Below are 22,627 nucleotides of genomic sequence, written 5' to 3'. Positions count from 1 at the left end.
ACCATTTCGAAAAACCAGGCCAAGGTCTGTGTGCTGTAGATGTAAACTCTGCCATCAGGAATTGAAACATTCAAAAATTCATTAGTGTGTGTGTGTGTGTGTGTACAACCCGAAGTTAGCCAGTTCCTTCCTTCTCTGACAAGGGTCCCACCTGGAGTCATCAGGCTTGGCAGCCAGTGTCCTCCTCACTGAGCCATCTTCCCGGCACAAGAAGGACTCTCAGCAGTAAAGCTCAAGTTTATTAAAATGGGTCTGACAAAAATAGAACAGTTCACTTTTGCCAGGCTATCTGTGTATTTTGCACACAGACAGTACATAGACAGTTAAGGCTTTAAAGCATAGCATACAAAATGAAACATCTTAATTAAAATTCTTCTAGACAAAAAATGTCTAGCTAGGTCAAAGGCAAAAAAGGCCTTCACAGCAAGAAACAGTGTGGGGCTCAGCTGCCCTCTGATGGCCAGGGCGAGTTAAACCCCAATCTGAGGTATCAGCGGGATCCAAGACCAAGTTAGGAAGTTCAATGAGCCCTGTACCCTGAAACATCTATTCAGCAAGAAACTTGGAATGCAGACATCTGGGGACAGGTGCACTTCATAGTTTGGAGTAAGATTATCACTGTCCCTGTGAACACAGTCTGAAATGAGTTACTGCAGGTCTGTTCAGGACAGGGTGTGGTCCAGATTCACCTTTGATGGTGGTCTGTGCCCAGGGATGTGCTCCTGACCACCAGTCTGTATTTCTGCAGTTCAAAGCACATGGGCCCTCGAGTTCAAGTTACTGTCTCTGTGAAAGGAATGACCTCCAGCTGTGAACACCGGCTGTTCTTATGTGGTGCGTGCCAGGAATAGGATTGGTCCAGAGGGATCAGGGGAAGCAGAGCAGATTGTGACACAAAGAGGCATCACGTCCAGTGAGAAAGACAGCATGAGGTCAGGGTGGGCTCTTTTCCCGCCTTCTCTTTAACTGGTTTGTGCTCAGGGAAGCGAAGGTCATGTTGAATGCTTACTGGAAAGCTCCACAGTCAGTAACTCTCCACAATATCTCGCGAATAGCTTTCTTTTCAACCTTGCTAGCAATTGAACTCCGGGGCACCATGTTTGGTAGAAAAGGGCTCCAGCACCGACCCGTAGTCCCAGCCCCCAGATACCTCTGACCAAGGCTTGTAAAAACATTTTCCCTCGTCCCCTTTCCCATTTACAGTGCTGGGGAGAGAACCCAGGACAGTGTGTATGGGAGGCAAGTACTCCAGCAGCCACCATCGTCCCTGCTCTCCAGTTCATTCAGCATCCTTTGCCCCAGTCCAGTGTTCTCAGTGAGTGTTTGACTTTGTCCCTTTGCAATTTGGCAGTGGCTCATGGTGGGGTCAGCGTTAGCTCTTGTTCATGTGGCCTTACAGCTTGTACAAGCACCTTGGATTTCCTTGTGCTAGTGTGGCAATTTTCATACATCTTAGAAACCAAGAAATATGAGTGTAGCACTTAAAACTTAAGGGACTTGAAGGAAGAATAAATGTACAGAAAGAAGAATAAATGTTTTCTTTCTGTATATATTGCACATGTACATTTATTCTTATACATGTGCAGAAAGAATAAATTCTTTTTTGTACACATAGAATAGGAAAAAATGACTGCTCCTGTGCTTTTTCTCTCTGTGAAGTTAAGTGTTGGCCATGAACTATGAGGGAAGAGCCGGCAGTCTTCAGAGGGTCAGTATTGATTATGACCTGACTGTGGTCCTCTTCAGTTTCTTCTGGAATGTACAAAAGGCAGTTGATGGGCAATTTCTTATCATCATACATGAGGAAGTTTTGGGATAGGCACGTGTTCCAGAAACAGCATGTCTCTCTAAAGCTGTCAGCTTGTATGGTGTGTGTAAGCCTGGAATCCAGTGTGGTGCCCCTAATTTTCTTCACGCAGAGGCACAGCCTGTGTTGGGAGCTATGAAGAGACGTGGGGAGGACCTTCCTCTCCAGCCAGGTTTGAAGGCTGAGCTGCTCTACCTCGCTTGACGGTCCTGTTTTCGTGTGGCAGCCACTTTCCACACTGAGATGCAGCTGGACATGAGGATCTCCTCTGGGAACTGGGATTCCACTTCTGGAAGGACATCGCTGTCTTTAGTCTCCATGTAACTCACTAGCGTGTCCCTGAGGCTGTGAAAGCAAGGAATAAGAGAGAGTTTGTAACATCTCTGTAATTCCAGTTCCAGGGGATCAGAATCCTCTGACCTCCCCAGGGAATCAGGCATTAAAGTCATGCAAAAGGCTCGTATGCAGGCAAAACAGCATATACATACAATAAAAATTTAATAGAGATAAACAGTCCCCAGTTAAGCAAAAACGATCAAGGGCGTCATTCACAAATGGATGATGAGTGTAAAATGTGCCCAGCCACTGTATGTCTCCAGATCAGGGTGTCAGATAAGAGGAGACACTGGTGTTGGACCCATGTATTGACATGCTTGGGAGAGATGTGTGTTCTGTAGCCTGTACACACTGGTCTGGCTTTTTACCAACTCTAGAGTGAATATTTGTGTGACATAATAAGAGTACTTGACATAGGGGAATATATGAGTTTGTCGTTTCCATGTGGTTCACATTGGCCCCAAACTTGCTGTGTAGCTGACGATGACCTTGAACTTCTGATTTTTCTGCTTCTAACTCCCGAGTGCCAGGATTGTAGGTGTGTGTTACCATGCCCCATCTCTGTAGCACTGAGGGATGAACCCAGGGCTCTGTGCATCCTAGGCAAACATTCCACCGATGAGCTACAACTCAGCCTTCCTTCCTGTTTGCCTGCCTTTGTCTGTGTGGTATGTACATGTGTGTACATGTCTGTGCATGTGTGTTCAGTGGTCAGAGGACGGCATTGTGTGTCTTACTTTCTCACTTCCCCCCTATTTCTTGAGACAGGGTCTCTTACTGCGCCTGGAACTTACTTTCTTTCCAGCTGGCCAGCAAGTTCCCAGGGTCCTCCTGTCTTCCCCTCCCACATCCCCAGTGCTGGAGCTGCAGGCATAGGCAGCCACACCCAGATTTTAATACGGGTTCCAGGGATCTAAACACAAGTCCCCATGCGTGTGCAACAAGCAAACCTGCTTGGCATTTCAGGAACCTCCTGCTTTGTTTTAATCACAAGGGACTAAAACCAAAGAGAGAACGCAAGAAATTAAAACCAAGGATGCCTGGATGGGGGGACACACACTCCAATCCCAGCTCTGTGTAGGCAGAGGCACATGGATCTCTGAGTTTGGGGCTAGCCTGGTCCATAGAACTCTAGCATTCTAGGACACCCAGAGCTACCCAGAGAAATCCTGTCTTAAAAATCTGAAAACCAAAGGTAGAAAATAGCAAATCATGGAAAATTATCAGGAAAAGGGTCTTGGATAAGTTGGGAGTATCTTCAAGTCTAGGGGAAGCCACTGGACAGCAGGGCATTCTGCCAGCAGCTGTACAAGGCCATTACCTCCAATTGGGGTTGAAGCCGCTCTCAGCCTGGGGGCCCCTGAGTTTCAGCACGATCATCTCGTGGAGCTCCAGGAGGAAGATGTCCAAGCCTGCCTCATTCAGGAATGTGCTGAGGAGCCTTCTGTGCTGCGGACTGAGGTCCTCTTTGTACTTGACATCAATTTCCCGAAACGGCTCCTGAAGGATCAACAAGCCGTACAGTAAGACCTGGGAAGACCCGGGTGCTCGCTGCTCCCTCCACAGCAGAAAGCAGAGGTGGGACTCACTTTGTTCATTCGAAGGCGCTGTTCTGACTTATGTGCAGATAGGAGCTGCCAGAGGGCAATGACGTGTCTCAGCTGACATCTGTTTAAGGCCTGAAAGCAAAGCAGAACCTCGGTGGAAGGCCAAAGCCCCAATGTGTCACCCCTGTGCACTAAGGAGTCTAAGTGCACACAATAGGCATGTCCCCCCACTTCTGTCTTGAGCTCATTCTGTTTCCCTTGTCATGAGACGGTCACATCCACAAAGGAGCTGACCCATCCCTCACAGCCCCCAAGTTCTGCCGCAGGGAGTTGTGACATCACACATTGTGCAGATCTGCACTGCTCACAGATGGTGACAGCCTAGATGGTCAGTCTCCTTCTCGGGTGTGCTGTGTGCATGCTGGACTGGTTGTGTGAGGAACGCTCTGATGTTCCCCTTTCTGGGGTTCTGACATGGATGCATGGTGGAATTAGGTAGGAATCTGGAGCTTCTGGGAGGGTCATGTGATTTCCCATGCAACTCCTTCCAATAGGACTTCCCCTCTCTGCTTTGAGGTCTTGCTTAGTTGCATACTATGACTTGGAACTCAGTCTGTAGCCCAGGCTGACCTGGAACTGGCAATCTTCCTGCTTCACCCTCCAGGGTACTGGGATTCCTGGGATATTCCTGCAGGCTCAGCACTGGTGCTTACCTTTAAGATCAGCGCTGTCTGATCGCCCATCTGTAGGACATCTTGAATGTACACATTCAGGTCCATGCCAGGATCCCCACCAGCTGTGCTCAGGAAACCCAGGGTGACTTCTACGACAGACAGGGCTTCACAGGCATCGCTGTAGGACTGCAGCTGTCCTCTGATGGCACTGATGGCTGAGCTGGTGAGTGGGCTCTGGGGAACAAAACGCAAGGTTAGGGTTGTGGTTGGCATCTTGTTTCTCACCAACAGGGAAGAGTATACCTTTGTCACAGGTCAAGGTACAGCTGGGACAGCTGAGTAGAAAGCACACTAAGTGCAGGCAGCACTACAGACTCCACAGTCATGGAGACAAACTCACTGAACCTCAGACAAAGCTTATAGCCAGGCGGTGCTAGCACACACCTTTAATCCCAACACTGAGGAGGCAGATGAATCTCTGTGAATTTGAGGCTAGCCTGGTCTACAGAGCTAGTTCCAGCACAGCTAAGCCTGTACAAAGAAACCCCACCTCAAAAAACAAACAAAATCAACAAGACAGAAACAATCCTATGAGGGGACACAGCCATTCAGCTTCCTCTCAGACTTGCTAGGAATGAGCAGGGACACATTTAAGTTTTCTGGCTGTTTAGCCTCAGCGCACACAGCTGTGATATGTTACTAGAAATCTGCTCCTCATGATGACTGTGTAAACGGAACAGAAAAGCTTGGTGAACTGCTGCCCTGCTTCCTGTATAGTAAGCCCAGCTTACAGGAGTCCTGGGGTTCTTCAAAAGACACTGAGCCGCTAGTGCTCACAGTGGACACAGGATGAGGCTGGAGCTATCTGGGGTGGATAGAGCCTCCCAGAGAAGGACAAGGGCTGTCAAGAGCACCTGTGCCGTTTTGTTCTTGATGGTCGTGAAGAGATGCTCGTAGTTCCAGTCATGTCTGTACACCAGGGTGGGTATTCCCTAAATTGGAAGAGAGAGGTTCTTGGAGGTGAAATCCACAGTGGTCCCCCAGTACCTCAGCAGCGGGACCCCGCTACTCAGGGTGTTTCTGGGAAAGGCGGCATTGCTGCAGGAAGTCTGCTGAAGACGCTGTCTTTGGAAGCAGCGACACAGCTGGTGCCAGCCTTGCTGCAGTGGCCTCAGGGATACTGCCACATAGATGCTGCGCGACACTGAGTATGCACGGGTCCCCAGAGGACCATGTGCAGGAGGACAGCCCATTTACCAGCCCTTCAGTAACTGTTAAGTCTAGAGCTTGGACAAGGAGGTCACTCTTCTGGACAGCACAGCTGTCAGAGTGAATCAGAAACACTCTGGGCTCCAAGTCACAGCCTAACTGTAGACTCCACGGTAAACTAATGGATGTCTATGGACGCGGATAAACACACAAGAGTAATGTATGTGACCAGACTGGATCACCAGCTCTCCAGATCAGGAACAGAGATGTGGCTCTGCCACTGTGTTCCTTGGTGGCAGGAATCCTGTGTCTGAGGGCAGGCAATTAATTGAGCTAAGGTAACTGGAAATCTGAGCTGGAGCCAGGCCATAGGGCCTTCTGTGCCAGGTGAAGGGAGGCAGTAGGATGCCATGCTGGGCATCAAATACAGAGAGGATCCAGGGAGCCAGGAGAGATGGCTAAAATGACAGGCGATGGCAGTTAATGGATCAGGACACACAGAAGGCACACTGGTACCCGGGCACAGAGTGCTGAGGACCAGTGCAACAGTGGCAGAGTTCTTTGGTAATGTCCTTAATTATGTCAGAAAAACTAAAGGCTAAGTCCACTGAGACCAGAGGATGCCTTTGGGAGACTGAGTTTCAGAGGGTGGTACCAAAGGCCTTGAGATCACCACAGGGGGAGGCTGATGGAGCTGTGACCATGCATGCTTTGGTGGCAAGGAGATGAAGCAGATGAGACTGTGGCTGGCATAGTGCACTGTGGTGTCCCTCAAAACATGAATAAGGGTCCCTTACTCATGACAGACACCAAGCATATAACTAGCAGAGGCTCAGCCTACCTGCAGGGTCAGCCTGGGCTTGCCCTGGAGGAAGCGGCTGCTGATCTGCCGCTGGATCTTCTCCAGGTCAAACTCTTGTGAGGTTTCTCCACCTTGCTGCACTTGATACTGGCAGTTGGAGACGATCAGTGGAATCAGGTCCCGTTCCACGTCGTAGTGGATGACATGCAGGTCAGTAACCTCAGAGGTGTCTACAGAATAGCTGAGGGACACAAGACACATGATTGATATCAAAAGCAGACACATGCAGACACCCCTGCCTCGTGCTCTGTGAACTGAGCAGGGGAAAGCTGTATGTCTGCACAGGACTCTGGAGACAGCGGCTAAGGGAGGGTCTGCCATTGAAGAGCAGAAGTTGGCAGGGGCTCAGAAGCCTAGGGCTGGACAAGCACCAAGTTCTGCTGACTTGGGCACACACCTGCTGTTTTCCATGGAGAACTTCTGCACCGTGATGATCATTTGATTGTGCAGGCTAATCAAGTAGCTGACCAAGGCAGTTGCACAGAGGCCCAGGCCCCGTCGCCGTGGAAGGATGACCTCAAATTCAACATCCAGATCCAAGTCGGAGCTGCAGTAATCTTTTGGTAGCTTGATCTCACCTGGAAATGACAGGGTTATTCCTTAGCAGCCAGATAGGGCTTGCTCCATGCTGTGTGATCAAGGTGAGGGAAAGAGGCTCACAGATACAGTCCCACCAGCTGACACACTGCTGGTATTAAGAACCTGGTATTAAGGTCTTGCCTCTACCAGATGTGCTGGCAAGTTTTCAGTGATTCCAGTTCTCCTGAAACCCGGTTTTTGGATTCAAGAAGAGGGAGGCTCTAATGCTATCATACTTCCCAGATCCTGTACTGGCTAGTCTTATGTCAACTTGTCACCAGCTGGATTCCCAGAGGGAGCCTCGATTAAGAAAATGCCTGCATAAGATCCAGCTGTAGGTCATTTTCTTAATTAGTGATGGATGGAGGAGAGCCCAGCCTATTGTGGGTGCTGCCATGTTTGGGATGGTTGTCCTGGATTGAACAAGAAAGAAGGCCAAGGAAGCTGTGGGGAGCAGGTCAGTAAAGCAGCAGCCCTCCATGGCCTCTGCATCAGCTCTGTCTCTGAAGTTCCTGTCCTGACTTCCTTTGATGATGAGCAGTGCTGAGGAAGAGATAAACCACACGAACCCTTTTTGCCTCAACTTGCTTTTGGTCATCCTGTTTCATCACAGCAATTGTCACTCCAACTAAGACAGGCTCCAAATGGAGACACCTAGAGAGCTTGCGTGGTGCTGGCGTAACAGGCAGAGCTCCATGCAGAGCAGTGTGCGCAGCACATCCTGTGACACTCTGCTGGGGGAGGAGGACACTCACCATTGGTCTCCAGTGACCGCCTCAGTGCGTTCCAGGTGGACAGGAAGACAGTGATCCGATCACGGTACAGCTTTCTCAGCCCATCTGTTGAGTAAAGCATTTGGTGAGAACCATGACAACAGTACAGCCTAGTTCTGATCCACACAGTACAAGTTCTGATCTCTGGATAGAACCAACTCTGTGCTGTCCTGCTGCAGCCGAGCTGGCTGGAATTAGTGTCTCCTCACCTCATGCTGAAAGCTCAAGACACATGGCCCCTGTAACAGAGCCCTCGTCCCTTCCTCTGTAAACAGAGGGTCCTGATTTCTTCTTAGAGCTTGGGCAGAGACATACCTGATCGGTGACTGCCAATAAAACCTCGGATGGAACTGTGCTCTGCTTCTGAAACGTTCTGGAATCGTTTCACTAGATCTCTCTGCAAGGCCAATATCTCAGGCAAGAATTTCACCAGCCTCAGTTCTGCTTCCTGCAGAAAGGAAGATGGGTAATAGTGATGCCTCTGATTAATCTAAGAAATGCTGTCAGACACATATTCTTTGTGGGGGATTGGTGCTGCTGATCCAATCTGGTCAGTGTTTCATCTTACATAGGGATGCACCTTAGAATTTAAATACAGGTAAGGGCCACCCCATTCTTTCACTATGAACCCACAAATGGATTGCAGGGTTACACTGTTCTACACACAGCCCACCCAGAGCCAAACCTATGTGCCAAGATCCAACGGGACCGAACTGCCTTGAAGACTGCATCCTGTCTCATCCAGTAAAACATCAACCCAGGATAGATGAAATACCTAACTGTAGGACCCAAAACTTCCAGAAGAAACAGGGAAACATGCTGGGTAAGGAGTGGTTTCTGGACAGGAATCCAAATGCACCAGTCAGATGGAAAACCATCTCACCAGTCAGCAGGTGAGTGAGAAAACAGCAAGGGACAGGTGCTGGCCAGGATGTGCAGAAAAGGGATTAGCATTGCATCCTCAAAAATTAAACATTAATCACCACACAGTCCATCCTTTCTTCTGGTTCTGCACTCACAGAAATGAGGTCACATGAGCACACACAACAGCTAAGACAGCCTCAGCCTAGATGCCTGTCAGCAGACGAATGGGCAGAGAATGTGTGGTGTATGTCTCAGAGGTGGACACGCAGCCTCCGAGCATAGGATGGATACAGTCCTGCCATCAGCACAAAAATGGATACAGTTGGCTTAGAGGTCACTTTACATTTATTTGTCTTTAAGATTTATGTATGTTATGTACATGAGCGCTCTGTGCATGGCTGTCTGCACGCCAGTAGATGTTGTCACATACCACTATAGATGGTTGTGAGCCGCCATATGGGTGCTGGGAATTGAACTCAGATCTTGTGGAAGAGCAACCCGTGTTCTCAATGACTGATTCATCTCTCCTACCCCAGGAGGTCACTTTATTAAATGAAATAAGTCAGATACAGAAAGATAAGCACCAGACACTCATATGTACGGGCGAAGGGAAATTGACTTGGAGGAAGGATGGCAATCACTGCTCTACTCCACTGATCTCCAGGGACCACCTCAGAGCCCTCCATGTGGACAGAAAGACAGGGATTTGATCAGGTGACCGCTTTCTCAGCCCATCTGTGGAGCAGCAGATGGAGGAGAGAGGTAGAAAGGTTGGCAAAGAAGGGGGCATCAGCAGTGTGTTGTGTGCATCTATAGAAATGTCGCACAGGCCCCTTTACCTGTGTATATTATGTTTAATAGTTATCATTATTAAATTATAAAGAGAAGAGAAAGTTAGTACTGGCTATTGTTCCAAAGCCTCGAACCTTAGCTTCCTCAGCCAAAGAAAACTACCCAAGAGAAGTCACAGCGTTGACATGAGGACATTTCTTCTGTGAACACCAGAAGTGTCTGAATCACTTGCTGGCTGCAAACACTGGTCTTCAGGGAAAGAAAAAGACCACTGTGCTGGAGGACCCCAGTGGGTACAGGAACTGCAAGTGTTTCTGGGTCTTAGACAGGATTATTGCATCTCATAGCTCTTCACCCTGCTTCCAGCCCACATTCCCACTTCAGTCTGTGCCTAGAAGGTCTACTGGTTGGGAGGAAGGTTTTACATACTAATAATATTTGCAGTCAGCAGGCTCTGCAGATGGTCACCTGCCCCAAGCTACGAGGAGGAGAACTGGCTCAAGACCTGTACCTTCAGTGTTGTTGCTGAGTGGTCAAGTAGTCTCCTGGCTTTCAAGTTCTCTTCAGGTGACCACTGACCAACTTGTTATGTATTTTACATGTGACTCTGCTTCAGACTGCCTGAGACTGCAAGCCAGGGCTGAAGACTTCCCTCTCTCCTTGAGTCTCCTGCTGTCTATGTTCTGTTCAGAGCTCCACCCTAGGAACCACTATTCTGAACAAAGGTTCAGGGCTTGTTCGTTCCTGGGAATCATTTGCACAGAAAACGCTAGGTCACCTGGGCGTCTTATGTACCTTCCGGAGGAAGCGCCAGAGGACAGGCACTGTTTCTTTGCCGTTTTTCTGTTCCACAATATGCCGCAGGTACTCCACTGTGATCTTCTTCCTGCAGCTCCAAATCTTCGAACAGTGAACCACACTCTTTTGGGGCAAGTGAGGCAGGAAGGTTGCTGGGTCCCTGTATATGATTTTGGCCACGGGGTTGGAGCTGATGCGCTCATCTTGGCTGATAAGAGCATTTACAGCTGCCAAGGTTTGGTCAAGATGCTGGGTGAAGAAAATGGCACAGAATTTTCCAACTGAGGCACTGCCGCACACAGGCTGGGACACCTAGTAACTCACTGTGGCTGCCCTCCTTGTCTTGCCTGTCCCATTGCTGGTTTCTGCTGTAATCCAACAGTACCTGTTGTAGGGGTTCCCTCCCTGTGCACAGAGGACGAAGAGGACCACACCTGTTGCTTTTCTTTCCTCACTTTATTTGTGCTGTGCATTGCTCCTCTCTGACAGAAGGGTCATTCGTCCTCGACTACTGTGCATCCCAGCCGGTCTCTACAGGATAGAATGTCTGGTCCCCACCCTCAGATGCTGCTGTCTACAGTGACAATAAAAAGCTGGAGGATGAGGACACTGAAATTTGAACCTTAGTAGAGGATCCTGCAGCTCTTCCCCAGGGATGATGGGCAAAGATTGCTCGACAGATATGTGGGAGACCCCTACCCTATCCTAGAGAAGTGCTGAGTGACCGTCACAGCTCACCTCCAATTCAGGAAGAATTAGAGCTTCAAGATGCTTCTCCCAGTTGTTTCTGGATGCTTTGGTTGACCACTCTGCATTAAAATTTAATACACCTACAAATAACATAAGAACGTGTGGGTTGCTCTAGAACAAGAGCCAAAACAGCCTGCATACAGCAAGCATGAAGTAACCGCCAGTAGAAAGTCCTATGTGGGGGAAGTAAGCCCTTTCCTAAGTTCCCTAAGGATGTGAACTGTCCCGGACGCAGTCTCTGCTGTTCCCACCTTTGTGACAGCATTTCAACCTCAGACATGTCCTCTGACTGATTGCTGCCACCACAAAGCCATTTGAACAAAAGTACTAAGGACAGAACCTAAAAATCACAAGCCCAGGAACAGTGACAGAGGCCAGTGCCACCGTTAGCTACTCCAGCTGCTACCCCTCAGACCGGCAAGCAGAGCAGGCAGAGCAGGCAGGACCCATGAAGGTGGTGCAGATCCTGAGTGGTGGAGCCTTCTAGGACTGTGTCATTTGTGTGAAATCTCAGGACAACTAAAACCCATGGAACAAATTCTCTGCAATACTGACTGGGAGGGAGGCCCAGAGGAATGAGTGCTCTGTTTGCAGGTGGCACTTTTTATTGTCACTGCCTTATTATAAAGTAGCACAGTGAGGCCGGGCGGTGGTGGCGCACGCCTTTAATCCCAGCACTCGGGAGGCAGAGGTGGGCGGATCTCTGTGAATTCGAGGCCAGCCTAGTCTACATAGCAAGTTCCAGGACAGGCTCCAAAACTACAGAGAAACCCTGTCTCGAAAAACCAAAAAAAAAAAAAAAGTAGCACAGTGAGTCAGGTGTGCTGGCGCATGCCTTTAATCCCAGCACTCCGGAGCCACAGACAGGGGATCTCTGTGAGTATGAGGCCAGCCTGGTCTATAAGAGCTAGTTCTAGGACAGGCTTCAAAGCTACAGAGAAACCCTGTCTCGAAAAACTGAAAAAAAAAATCAAAACAAAACATAAAACCAAAACAAAATAAAAAATCCAATACTGCCATCTGCAGTGACATTTACTGCCTTTCCTAGTAGACTTTGAGGCTTGCTTTGTCTTGAGTGCGCTGTGTACATGGAAACAGTGCGCTGTCAACTCTGGGGCTAGCGCACAGCCATGGAATTTTTAGTAATGAGCAGAAGCAAGGACAGTGACTGACTCTTGGACACACATCGCCTGCTTTGGAGGACACGTGTCTCCAACACAGTGGGTTTTTACTTGCGGTAAACAGTCCTGAGAAGCAGAGGTCAGAGGTTCTTGTTAGGTATGTGGATGGATGGGGGAACAGAGCAGCCTCTCTGCCCCAGTAAGAGTTCATGCTTTTTCTCCCATCCCCTCTCTGTTTATTAAAGAAGTTTACTGTGAAGCCCATACTGGTCTCGAATTCACAACAATCCTCCTGCCTCAGCTTCCCAAGTACTAGGGTTCCAGGTTACCATGCTTAGCTCAAGTTTAGTTTACTCGCGCAGGAGCCATGGGAAGTGACCCCTCAGCCCAGCTTAGCCTTTGCCCCTTTGCTTACCCTGGCCAAACGTGGGGTGCCCTTCCTGGAGCAAACAGCGCAGGATGTGGTGTACCACATGTGTGGTCTCGTCTGCACTCCTGCCCAGCATCTTGTTTAGCTGTTCCAGGTTTCTCTGGATGTGCTGCTGCAGGAAGACTTGTGGGTCCTGGACCGGAGGCTTAATGATTCTGATCAGGGCCTGTGAGTAACAAAACAAAAGTTCAGAACACTTCGTGTAAGAGGAGGTGGTGAGCTCAGGAGAGGCCAGGAGGAGCACACCAGCATGGCTTCTGCATGATGTATCAGCACAGGTGGAAGAGACAGGTAAAGCAGCCTGTGGTGTTGACTGAGAGTAGATGGCCTCAACCTTGAACTGCCCTCCTCTTGGCTAATGCTAAGTGAGAGAGATGCAGCACAGATGACCGTAGCTTCCTCATGCTGCACTTGGAAAGTGAATCTGTGCTGACATGTCTGTACAGTAGACCTCTAGTCTCAGAAATGTAGAAAATTGTTGGTATCAGTTCAAATAAACAAACTGGGCTTCAGTAATAGAACTATGACCTCTGGAGCACTGTGAAAAAATATTAATAAAAAATAAAATTCTGCTGGGCAGTGGTTGTGCAGGCCATTAATAATCCCAGCACTTGGGAGGCAGAGATAGACAGATCTCTGTAATTTTGAGGCCAGCCTGGTCTACAGAGTGAGTTCTAGGACAGCCAGGGCTACAGAGTGACTGTGTCTGGGAAAAAGCAAAGAAATAGATAATAAATAATCTGACAAGCACTCATCCCAGTCCATGCTGTGGTGGAGAAGGCTAGGAGACGTTAGGTTTCTTTTACCTGGCAGATTGGGTACCAACAACACACTCATACTTCACAGACCTCGGTGAGCAAAGGGCTGACTGGAAACAACAGCAGGATCCTCCCCTGTGTAGCAGCTGATCACAAGTACCTGGGGATTCTGAGTGGCTCCCACAAGCATAGCCAAGTGAGTGAGTAGCTGGGTGAGAATGAAGACCACTGGGGACAGCCCTCGGTCACATGCCACTGCTTCACCACTGGGCTGTGGGTCGCCCAGCACGTGGCCGGTCTGTGTTCTGTCCTCATTAATACTGGAAAGGAAGAGAAGAGACAAGGGAGAGATTGAAAGGGGCTGCTCTTCTTAGCTACAGGGGCATCTCAGGCCCTCAGGACTGGGAGATAGGGCTCCATGCTCCGAGGAAACAACATTGAAAGTCCTTTTTCTAACCTGGACACCTGCCTCTGCATCATTTTCTTTTCAGACTTGTCTTCTGGATGGCCGACTCCCCAAGGACTCAGTTTAAAGGGGTACGGGAAATGGCCACTGCTGCCGATCCCTGAGAAGGCCTCAGGACAGAAGCAGGCGTCATCTCTGGGCAGCTGGAGTGCGGACATTTTGTGCCCACGTTTGTATTTTCCACGTTCTTCTCATTTCTCTAGTTGTAAACTGGGATCCGAGGTCTGCAGACCATTTCACATCATGTGTAGTAGGTGGCAGATGCAGTGTGTGCACTCAGTTGCAAAGATATTGCATGTGGAGAACTCTGCTAGGTCTTGGAGATGAGCAGCTGGGGTATTGTAAGCTTTCACACAGATGGACCAGAATATACGGACTGCATCAGGCCCACCAACCAATCCTAAGGGTGTGACCAGCTGCACTGTGTCAGAAGCCGGGGAGCAGACTGCTATTTAGACTGTGACGTCTGCTGGAACAGACCCTCTGTCCCTTCAAAGCCAAGCAACTACAAACCAAAGCCAGGGCAGCTTTGATTTCTTGTGCAAGTTCCCTAACAGTGCACTAGGACAAGTCTTTCTACAATGCTCATACTGTGACAGGCACTGTGGACGATCTAGATGATGCCAAGCATACGGGAAAGGTGTCATTCTCCTTAATTCCTGTGCTCCCTTATAGAAGGGAAAACTTTCATAAAGGGTCTTAGAATGTGGTGTGGGTGTCCTAAAACTCAGCCCTCGCCCAACCAGAGCATGGCAGTATTGGACAAGTCCAATTATGTGTCCTTCATCTTGAAAAACAAAAACAAGTCAGGTGTGGTGGCATTTCCCTGTAATCCTAGCACTCAAGAGGCTGAGACAGGCCTGGGCCACGTAGCAAGTACCAGGACTGCCAAGTATGAGATCCCATGTTAAAAGCAAAACTAAACAATATAAAATAAAAGCCAAACTAAACCCCCAAACTACAGGTGGGTGGGAAGGAGATGAGAGAGAACTAAGATAGTTTCCAGTGTAAGTCAGGCAGCGTGTGCTGAGACAGGCAGATCCTGTTCCAGTTGTTTGGAGCGACTGTCCTGAATCAGGACATCTGCTTACAGACACAAACCTCTACAAGGAGTAAGCCCAAGGACCCACAGAGCATGTCTGTATTAGCAAGTATTAGTGGGCAGGCCCTCTGTGTTTAAGACCAGTGACAGCACCTTATGATTTCCTGATGACAGGGACCTTGGCCCTGGTGGCGAGCATGACATTGATCCAGAAGTATGATAGTGTCACAAGTTAGTGACAGTTTAGGAGAAAGAGTAGGAACAGTCCTGAAGCCCAGGGCCAGTTACTAGGAGGAGCAGCTCACGTACCTGATAGGATGGAAGCCCGGGAGTGGATTATGATTGAGGCCTCCAATCAGAGCTCGGCAGTCCGGACAGAAGCTCTGCTCCACTGGCTTGCCGCACTAGAGTGAACAGTAATGTTTCATGCATGACTGCCGCTGTGTAGCAACCCTGCTCAGCCATAGGAGGTCACTGGGGTTGCTTCATCTGTGCGTGTATATATTGGGGGTGTGATATGGGGACAAGGTGGACACTATGTAATATGTTAACCGTGGGCAAATGCAGACTTTTTATCAAAAGTAGACTTAAGTTTGAATCCCAAATGGATTGCCACCTGCTGGAAACCCTGAGCACATTTTGCTTTCTCATACCCAGCTCTTTTTCCTTTTCCTGGTCGTGTATACTCTCATAGGGCTTCAGGGTCTAACACCAGGATACATACAGGCTGTTACTTGCTTCCAGCATGATCTTTTATATCCAAGGGAGATTTTTATTTTTATTTATTTATTAGTTTGTTTGTTTTGTTTTTGTTGAGACAGGGTTTCTCTGTGTCCCTTTACTGCCTGTCCTGGCACTTGTTCTGTAGATCAGGTTGGCCTTAAACTCACAGAGATCCCCCTGCCTCTCCCTCCCAAGTGCTGGGATTAAAGGTGTGCACCACCACTGCCAGGCAAGACTTATTTTTAATTTTTTTAAATACAACCATAATATTTACAAACTTAATATTTATTAACTCCTTAAGAGTTAAAAGGAGCTGGGTGGTGGTGGTGCACACCTTTAATCCCAGCACTTAAAAGGCAGAGGCAGACAGATCTCTCTGAGTTCAAGGCCAGCCTGGTCTACAAAATTGAGTTTCAGGAAAGCCAGAAAAACCCTGTCTTGGAAAACCAGAAAAAACTTAGATGGTGTGCATATGTTCTACAAGACATGGCCCACAGCACACTAAAGCAGCCGTAGCTCTCCAGAGTGTAGAACTCCATAGCTCAGAGCAGCCTGGGAAAGAGCCTCTTTCTACCACATTTCACAGACAAGCAAGTACATGAATCTGAGAAAAGGTGAGCAATTGCTTCTGGATTTTAACCTCCATGTCTCATCTTTAATAAGCGTGTGTCACCCTAACCTGGTAGCCCCGGTACTCAGTAAGCACAGAGCCTGGGGTGGACATGGATTTTCACTGATGGCGATAACATTCCTTCTTCTACATGGACCTACTCTTGGATGTCTTTCCCATTCCCTGACCCCTGCTGTGTGGTCTGAGGAATCCTTGACTGCAAACCAGCAGCCCTTTGTGGTCCATGACCCTGAGACAACGTCTGGAAACATTGTAGCTTGTTGCACTTCCCGTAGGTGTTGGCACTAGAATCTACTGCACAGACACCAAGCATGCTGCTGCCTGTCCTGAAAATCATAGAGCAGGCCCCCAGTGGAGCCTGCCTGCCCACGGTGCTGCATGAAGACCATGGGAGAACAGCCCTCAGCAGTCAGTCTTATTGGAATTCCCTGAGTGGTCCTCAGAGCAAGCCTGTGGTTCACCAGAGGGCAAGGTTTCATTCTTTTCCCCTCTTCTCAGCCTGGAGGGAGCACATTTTGAGCTTCCACCCAGCCAAAAACCAAAACTCACCTCTCCTACAGAGCACGGATGGCCATTGGGACAATCTGTTAAAAGAATAGGACACACATTAGCTAGTAAGGGGCCACATGACCCACTGGGGCCCACTATGCCCTTCTGATCCTGACCAAGGATAATACGACCTCAGAGTGTCTGTAGGAACTGAACTACCCAGTGTATTGTAAGCCCGCGTCTGACCTGTGCCCCGTGCTATTATACATGTGGTAGTGAGAAATGTCTGACCTTAGTTTTAGAAACCAAGAGAAATTAGATTCCCGATTCACATGTAGTTAACTTGGCAGTATGGTGGGTAGTATTTTCCTCCTTTCTTTTCTTCGGATTTATTATTGTTATTGGCCACAACGTTACAAATACTTTAAAAGATTATTTATTCAAAGCAACATCAAAATTCACACAAAGCCTTTTGTCACGTGACTTGCCCTCCAGTTCTGTACATCAAAAGAGCTATCTTTGGGTCAGAAACTGCTGTATTGTGCTGTCTTTCTCTGAGTTTCACAATGTTTCAAGTCCCTTCTTCTCCCAAATGAAATGTTCTGGAAAGTACAATGAAAAGGCCCCTTGCCTGGACTCAGATGTAAGAGGGTAAGGACTACGTGGCAAGCAGATCTTAGATCCTGTATAACCCTTTTGACCTGCAGGTCACCAAAAGCAACTGTGGACCCCAAGCATAACCCAAGGCCTGTGTAGTCACAGGCTGATCATCTGTGCTCAGAGGAGCACATTGCCAACACTTACTGTACCAGTGGACACCTTCCAGACCCATCCAGCTCCTGGCTTGAACCAGCAGGTCTTCAGGCATTGTTGGGAGGAAAGCATTCTGAAAGACCAAATCAGGACGGGTCAGGATAAGTGACAATGTGGCCTTAGAACTATGGGCCAGAGCAAGGAAGGCCTTGATTTGTCAGCCTAAAACTATTTATTAGGGATGCCTATGGTGGCTAATCTTGGCTTCAGTCTGATGGATCTGGAATCAGCCAAGAGATAAACCGCTGGGCATACAAATGAGGGATTTTCATAATGAGGTTATTTGAACTGGGAACAGCCACACGAAATGTGAGTGGCATCTTTCCATGTGAGAGGTCCTGGGAAAGCTTTGCTCTTTGCCTGTTTCCCTTCCCATCGTGCTGGCAAGTTCATCTACTGCTTCTGTTACTGAAGAGTTCGTCTGCCTGTTGCTACTGCTGCCATCTGTAAACGACATCAGTGTCTCCCCAGGAATCCTCTGGGCCTTCAGTGTCAGGTTGGGACTACAGAGGCCTCATGAACTGAGCAGCTCTGGAGCTCTCGGCCTCTCCAGTGTGAAGACCGCCACAGTTGGACTACCCAGACTGTATCACTTATTTCAGCCGAATCTGAATACTACAATGCTCAGGAGTCTCGGGGAGACAGCACAGGGAGGCCAAGTTCCCGCCCCCACTGTGGGCAGATGGATTAAAATAAAACACATGGGTTTGACGGTTCCCAAGTCCACAGGTTTGCTGTCCACAGGGACGAAGCCCTGAAGATACAGAGGGAAAACTGAAGTGATCTTACTGCCATGTTGGCCGGATCGAAGGCCAAGTTCCTCAGGGGCGCCAAGACTCTGTTTTGTCCGCACAAGAATATGATTGCAGCATGGACGGCCATTTCTGTCATTGTTCCTTCCAGGCTGCTGTGAGCAGAGCTGGTCCGCAGCAGGGGCAGAGCATTATCCACTAGCGACTTGGCAAAGCAGCCAATGTCAGGAGCGGAAAGGATCTTGCTTTCCTCAATGAATTCCTTCATAGCCTCGCATTGCTGATGAGGAAGATGTTTTAACATTAACATGTTTCAAAACAACATTGTAGGGCTGGGCACAGTGTACACGTGTGAGCCTTTGGGAGGTAGAAGTAGGAGAATCAGAAGTTCAAGTTTAAAACTAGCTCAGACTCCATGATACCTTGTATCAAAAAGCAAAGAAACAACACGCCCCAACATTGTACATGGGTGTGATAATGCACATGTGTAGTCCCTGGACATGGAAGGAGAGGAAGGAGGTTCATGCGTTTGAGGATGGCCTGGGCTACATATGTACAGCAGACCTTGGCTCAAAAAACAGAAACAGAAAAACAGACCCGCTGAGATGCTGTGGTCTGCACAGACCCAGCATGCACAGTGCCATCCCAAGTACTGCAGAAAACACAGAACAACACTGAAATTTCGTGGTTTGTGCCTTATCATCCACATTTTAATAGCAAACATCAAGGTAAATGTGGATGAACGATCACAGTTGAAGGGCAGTTCCTCAGAGCAGAGACCTCACATAGAAACAGTTCCATGTTATCTTATAGTTTTGAACTCAATTTTAGTTGTAATTCTGCAACCTTTGGGTTAAAGTGAAAATAGGTCTTCCATCTAGTAAGGTTGAAAACCTCTATCATAGAGAATTATGAGCCTAATTTGAGTTTGTGACTTTAATTCAGAAATCCCTCTCAGATGAGGTTGCAGACACAAAGCCCTGCTGTGTTGGACTGCTCACCTCTGGTTTTGGATGGAGGGTGGTGTTGCGGGAATGGTACAAAGAAGTCACCTCTCTGTACAAGGCCAGCAGTAAGTAGGCCGTCTGCTGGGCTTTGGGGCTTCCGCAGGCCTGCAAAGGCAAAGACCTCAAGTGAGATTTAGAGGTTACATAGCTCTTCTCAGGCCCTTGACCCTGAACATGTCTGAGGAAGGAGGAGCATCTTCTGGCCACAGCTCTGGGGTTCCGTGGTTCACGCACATTGCTAGACAGCTAGCATTTGTCCCCTTGGTGACTGTTTCCTAAGCAAAGACAGTGTCTGATTTCCCTTCTCAACACAATGGCAGAGTGAGCAGAGACTCACACAGGCAGAGAGAGAACAGTTTGAAGGTAGGAATAAAACCCTGGCATCATCCTCAGAACAGTCAGGAGCATGTGTGAGCCACGACTCTACAGAGGAACTTTGTGAGGAGTGCCAGCCTTTTTTCAGTCCTGAGTGAGCCTGGAGCAGCTCCTCACCAGAGTCTCGGTACCGACAGGCCAGCTCAAGTGTCACTACACACGTTTTAGCCATAGGCTTCCCTTGTAGGGCAGGAGGCAGGCACATCTGATTGCTAGTGCAGTGTCACTCTAGGGGCTGCTCAGTTGCACAGTCTATTGTTTGACGTATGTGCAGGAAGATGCAGGCCTCCAGGGAGTCCCTCCTGGAACCAGAGAGAAGTCCAGACGCATCTTACCATCAGTGCAGCCCTAATATCCAGGGTACCAGAGAGAAGTCCAGACGCATCTTACCGTCAGAGCAGCCCCAATGTCCAGGGTACCAGAGAGAAGTCCAGACGCATCTTACCGTCAGAGCAGCCCCTATATCTAGGGTCTTGCACTGGAGCACAGCTTTGCCCACTGCATCACGAAGAGCCTTGTATTCGTCACCATGTACTAGGTACCGGTCCATCTGGCTCGGGTCGTCCTTCTGCAATCCCAGAAGTACAGAGGGTTAATCACAATGGGATAATGAGAGGTATTTTGCAAAGAACTCTAGAAAGACGAAAACACCAGATGTTCCCCTGAAACATGGAGGTGGCTGAAGAGGGACCCCTGCTGACTATCTTTGGAGTTATCTGAGTCTTCTGTAGCCTGGATGTCTGGGTGGGGCCTATGCGGACTTTGTAGCTGCTTGCTTTATCCACTCCCAGCATTGCATCAAGTTCAGGTGACAAAAAGTTTGTCACTTCTAAGCCCCAGTGGGAATGAATATGATGATAATAAAAATAAGAAGACCAGGATTGTTAGTGCCATTTTACAGTGAGGACTGACTTCTGTGCTCCAGGAAAGGCACAAGAGTGAGACCTTAGATGACTTCAGTCATCGCTCTTAATTCTGCCTTCCTGTTCTCTTCCAGCTGCCAGAGCGAGAAAGGACACAGTTTTCTGTCAGGGCAGAAACATTCATTTACCTTCTCTGTATCCAGCTATGTGAGAAATCAAACCTGAACACACCAGAACTTCACATACACACACGCACACACACACATACATACACGCACACACGCACACATACACACGCACGCACACACACTCCAATATCCCCTGCTGTAGGGTGGTTTAACTCATGCTGAAGCAGAGGCAATGCCCATTTCCCATCTGGATGGGGAGGGTTCAGGTGAGCAGCACAGTCCAGCCAGAGTCTGCTGCAAACAGGGCTGTGAGAAGCTTGCCCTTCACGCCCAAGACCCTGCTCCTCACCTGCTGTTCGACGACACCCCTGGGAAACACCCACTGGCATGGATGGCCCTGGGTGGAGAAGCTCTGCACGAATTCCATCCCACGCTGGCTTGCGAGTTTCCTCACCAGGTACACACGGTGCCAATCATTCTGGACGCGGGTGCAGAACTGCTCAACATGCTTCAGGAAGCAGTGCTTATCTTCAGACAGCTCTGTGGGGTTGGGGAGAGAGCAGGTGAGGGACAGTGGGAGGACTTCAGAAAGCCAGCCAGAGGCCCCGAGCCTGCTCTTTACAAACCCCTGCTGGAAGAACACAGAGGACAGGGTTTGTGGAAGAGGACAGCAATGTCCTAAGAACAGGTTTCCATAGATCCCGAACTTCTGAGGTCGAGCATCTCTTGCCTGAGCCTCCCTGAAGCTCCGAGAGGAAGTCAGCAGCCAGGTCAAGGCAGAGGCGGACTCTGGCCACCTGCTGCAGGTACTCCACCGAAGCTGTGCTGGCAGGCTCTGGGCCTCGCCTTCCGGGGGAGTATGTCCTAAGGAAATGGCCTTCCTCTCTCAGGTCCCGCTTGTGACTTCTACAGCCTGCACTTGTCTTCTCATGGATGGAGTCCTGAGGGATGAGGGATACAGAGAGCAGGGCGTCAGTCTGCATCAGCAAAGCCCCGTGTAGAGCGTGGGAAAGGCAGTCGCATGGAGAGCAGCAGTGCACATTTTTGGGAATCGTGGAAAAGTAGCATTCCTGTCTGTGTCAGAGCAAGATGGGTGAGAGCAAGCAAACGTACAAGGGGAAAGGTGAAATTAATATGGGGATGGTAGAAAGTGTCCATAGAGATGAGCTGAGGGTAACCACGGCCAGTTCTGTGCTACACTCCGGCTGAGGTGCTTTTGTTCTTTGTAGTGAGTAGCAGTGCATGTGTCACCGTCTGGGAAATGCATCACTGGGAGCTCAGCTGCGCAAACTTCAGAGTCGCTTACAGAGTGAAGACGGTTTGGACGTCACTAAGTGCCATCGCCCCACAGTGGCCCCTGAGGGATAGGAAGTACTGACAGACCATCAGGCAGCCCATGACTGCACCCCACTGTAGAGGGCAGTCACACAGAAGGACGCATCTCTGTTGTACAGACTAGAGTGGCGTCCTGTGGGCTTTCAGAAATGCTTTCCCTGTATGAACTGCGTGGGTCACAGTTTTCAAAAGAAACGCAGGGACAGCTGCTTTGGGATGTCTTTCTGTACGCTGTGGATATGTGTTGCTCTCGTTGCCTGGTAAAGAAAGCTGCTTTGGCCGTTGGCAAGCGGGATAGAGTGAGGTGGGAAATCCAAGCAGAGATACAGGAGAAGGGGCAAGATGCCAGAGTACTGGTAAGCCTGGCAATTACAGACTAATAGAAATGGGTTAATTTAACTTTAAGAGCTAGTTAGTAGTGAGCCTGATCCATCGGCTAAATATTTATAATTAATATAAGCCTCTTAAAGGTTATTTGGGAAGGAGCAGGCAGGAGAGACACCTCCATTTACAGACAGCCGTCATACCTCCAGGCAGTTGATAAAGAGCAGGTACAGCTCTGTTTTATCTTCTGTTGGGAATGCTCTGTTCTCTATCTGGGTCAAGTAGTTCTGGATGTAATCCTTCACCTCATGGAAGCTGTAGAAAGAGACACATGGTTCCTGCTTATGTCAGTTTATGGGCATATCCATACCCCCACCCT

At 48.9% G+C, this 22,627-nt stretch overlaps 1 protein-coding gene across 1 annotated transcript in view; it reads right to left on the bottom strand.

The window, feature by feature from the left end:
* Positions 1 to 225: 225 nt before the first annotated feature.
* The window catches only part of LOC142859670 (E3 ubiquitin-protein ligase RNF213-like), a 91,777-nt gene continuing 69,375 nt past the window's right edge, over positions 226 to 22,627 (bottom strand). Inside the window, exons 49-70 of the mRNA XM_075989905.1 lie at positions 22,452 to 22,563; positions 21,320 to 21,530; positions 20,939 to 21,129; positions 20,044 to 20,166; positions 19,218 to 19,328; positions 18,254 to 18,496; positions 17,456 to 17,537; positions 16,712 to 16,746; positions 15,118 to 15,212; positions 13,461 to 13,620; positions 12,528 to 12,708; positions 10,980 to 11,071; positions 10,239 to 10,490; positions 8,103 to 8,235; positions 7,770 to 7,853; positions 6,833 to 7,013; positions 6,415 to 6,616; positions 5,279 to 5,356; positions 4,404 to 4,598; positions 3,733 to 3,822; positions 3,465 to 3,643; positions 226 to 2,152 (exon numbers count right to left, since the gene is read on the bottom strand). Coding sequence (XP_075846020.1) covers positions 1,999 to 2,152; positions 3,465 to 3,643; positions 3,733 to 3,822; positions 4,404 to 4,598; positions 5,279 to 5,356; positions 6,415 to 6,616; positions 6,833 to 7,013; positions 7,770 to 7,853; positions 8,103 to 8,235; positions 10,239 to 10,490; positions 10,980 to 11,071; positions 12,528 to 12,708; positions 13,461 to 13,620; positions 15,118 to 15,212; positions 16,712 to 16,746; positions 17,456 to 17,537; positions 18,254 to 18,496; positions 19,218 to 19,328; positions 20,044 to 20,166; positions 20,939 to 21,129; positions 21,320 to 21,530; positions 22,452 to 22,563 — 3,184 coding nt within the window. The 3' untranslated portion in view covers positions 226 to 1,998. The remainder of the gene's footprint in view (positions 2,153 to 3,464; positions 3,644 to 3,732; positions 3,823 to 4,403; positions 4,599 to 5,278; positions 5,357 to 6,414; positions 6,617 to 6,832; positions 7,014 to 7,769; positions 7,854 to 8,102; positions 8,236 to 10,238; positions 10,491 to 10,979; positions 11,072 to 12,527; positions 12,709 to 13,460; positions 13,621 to 15,117; positions 15,213 to 16,711; positions 16,747 to 17,455; positions 17,538 to 18,253; positions 18,497 to 19,217; positions 19,329 to 20,043; positions 20,167 to 20,938; positions 21,130 to 21,319; positions 21,531 to 22,451; positions 22,564 to 22,627) is intronic.

The sequence above is a fragment of the Microtus pennsylvanicus genome, chromosome 11, assembly GCF_037038515.1.
Source record: "Microtus pennsylvanicus isolate mMicPen1 chromosome 11, mMicPen1.hap1, whole genome shotgun sequence".
Taxonomy (NCBI): Eukaryota; Metazoa; Chordata; class Mammalia; order Rodentia; family Cricetidae; genus Microtus; species Microtus pennsylvanicus.
This window is presented reverse-complemented; position numbering and strand designations above follow the sequence as displayed.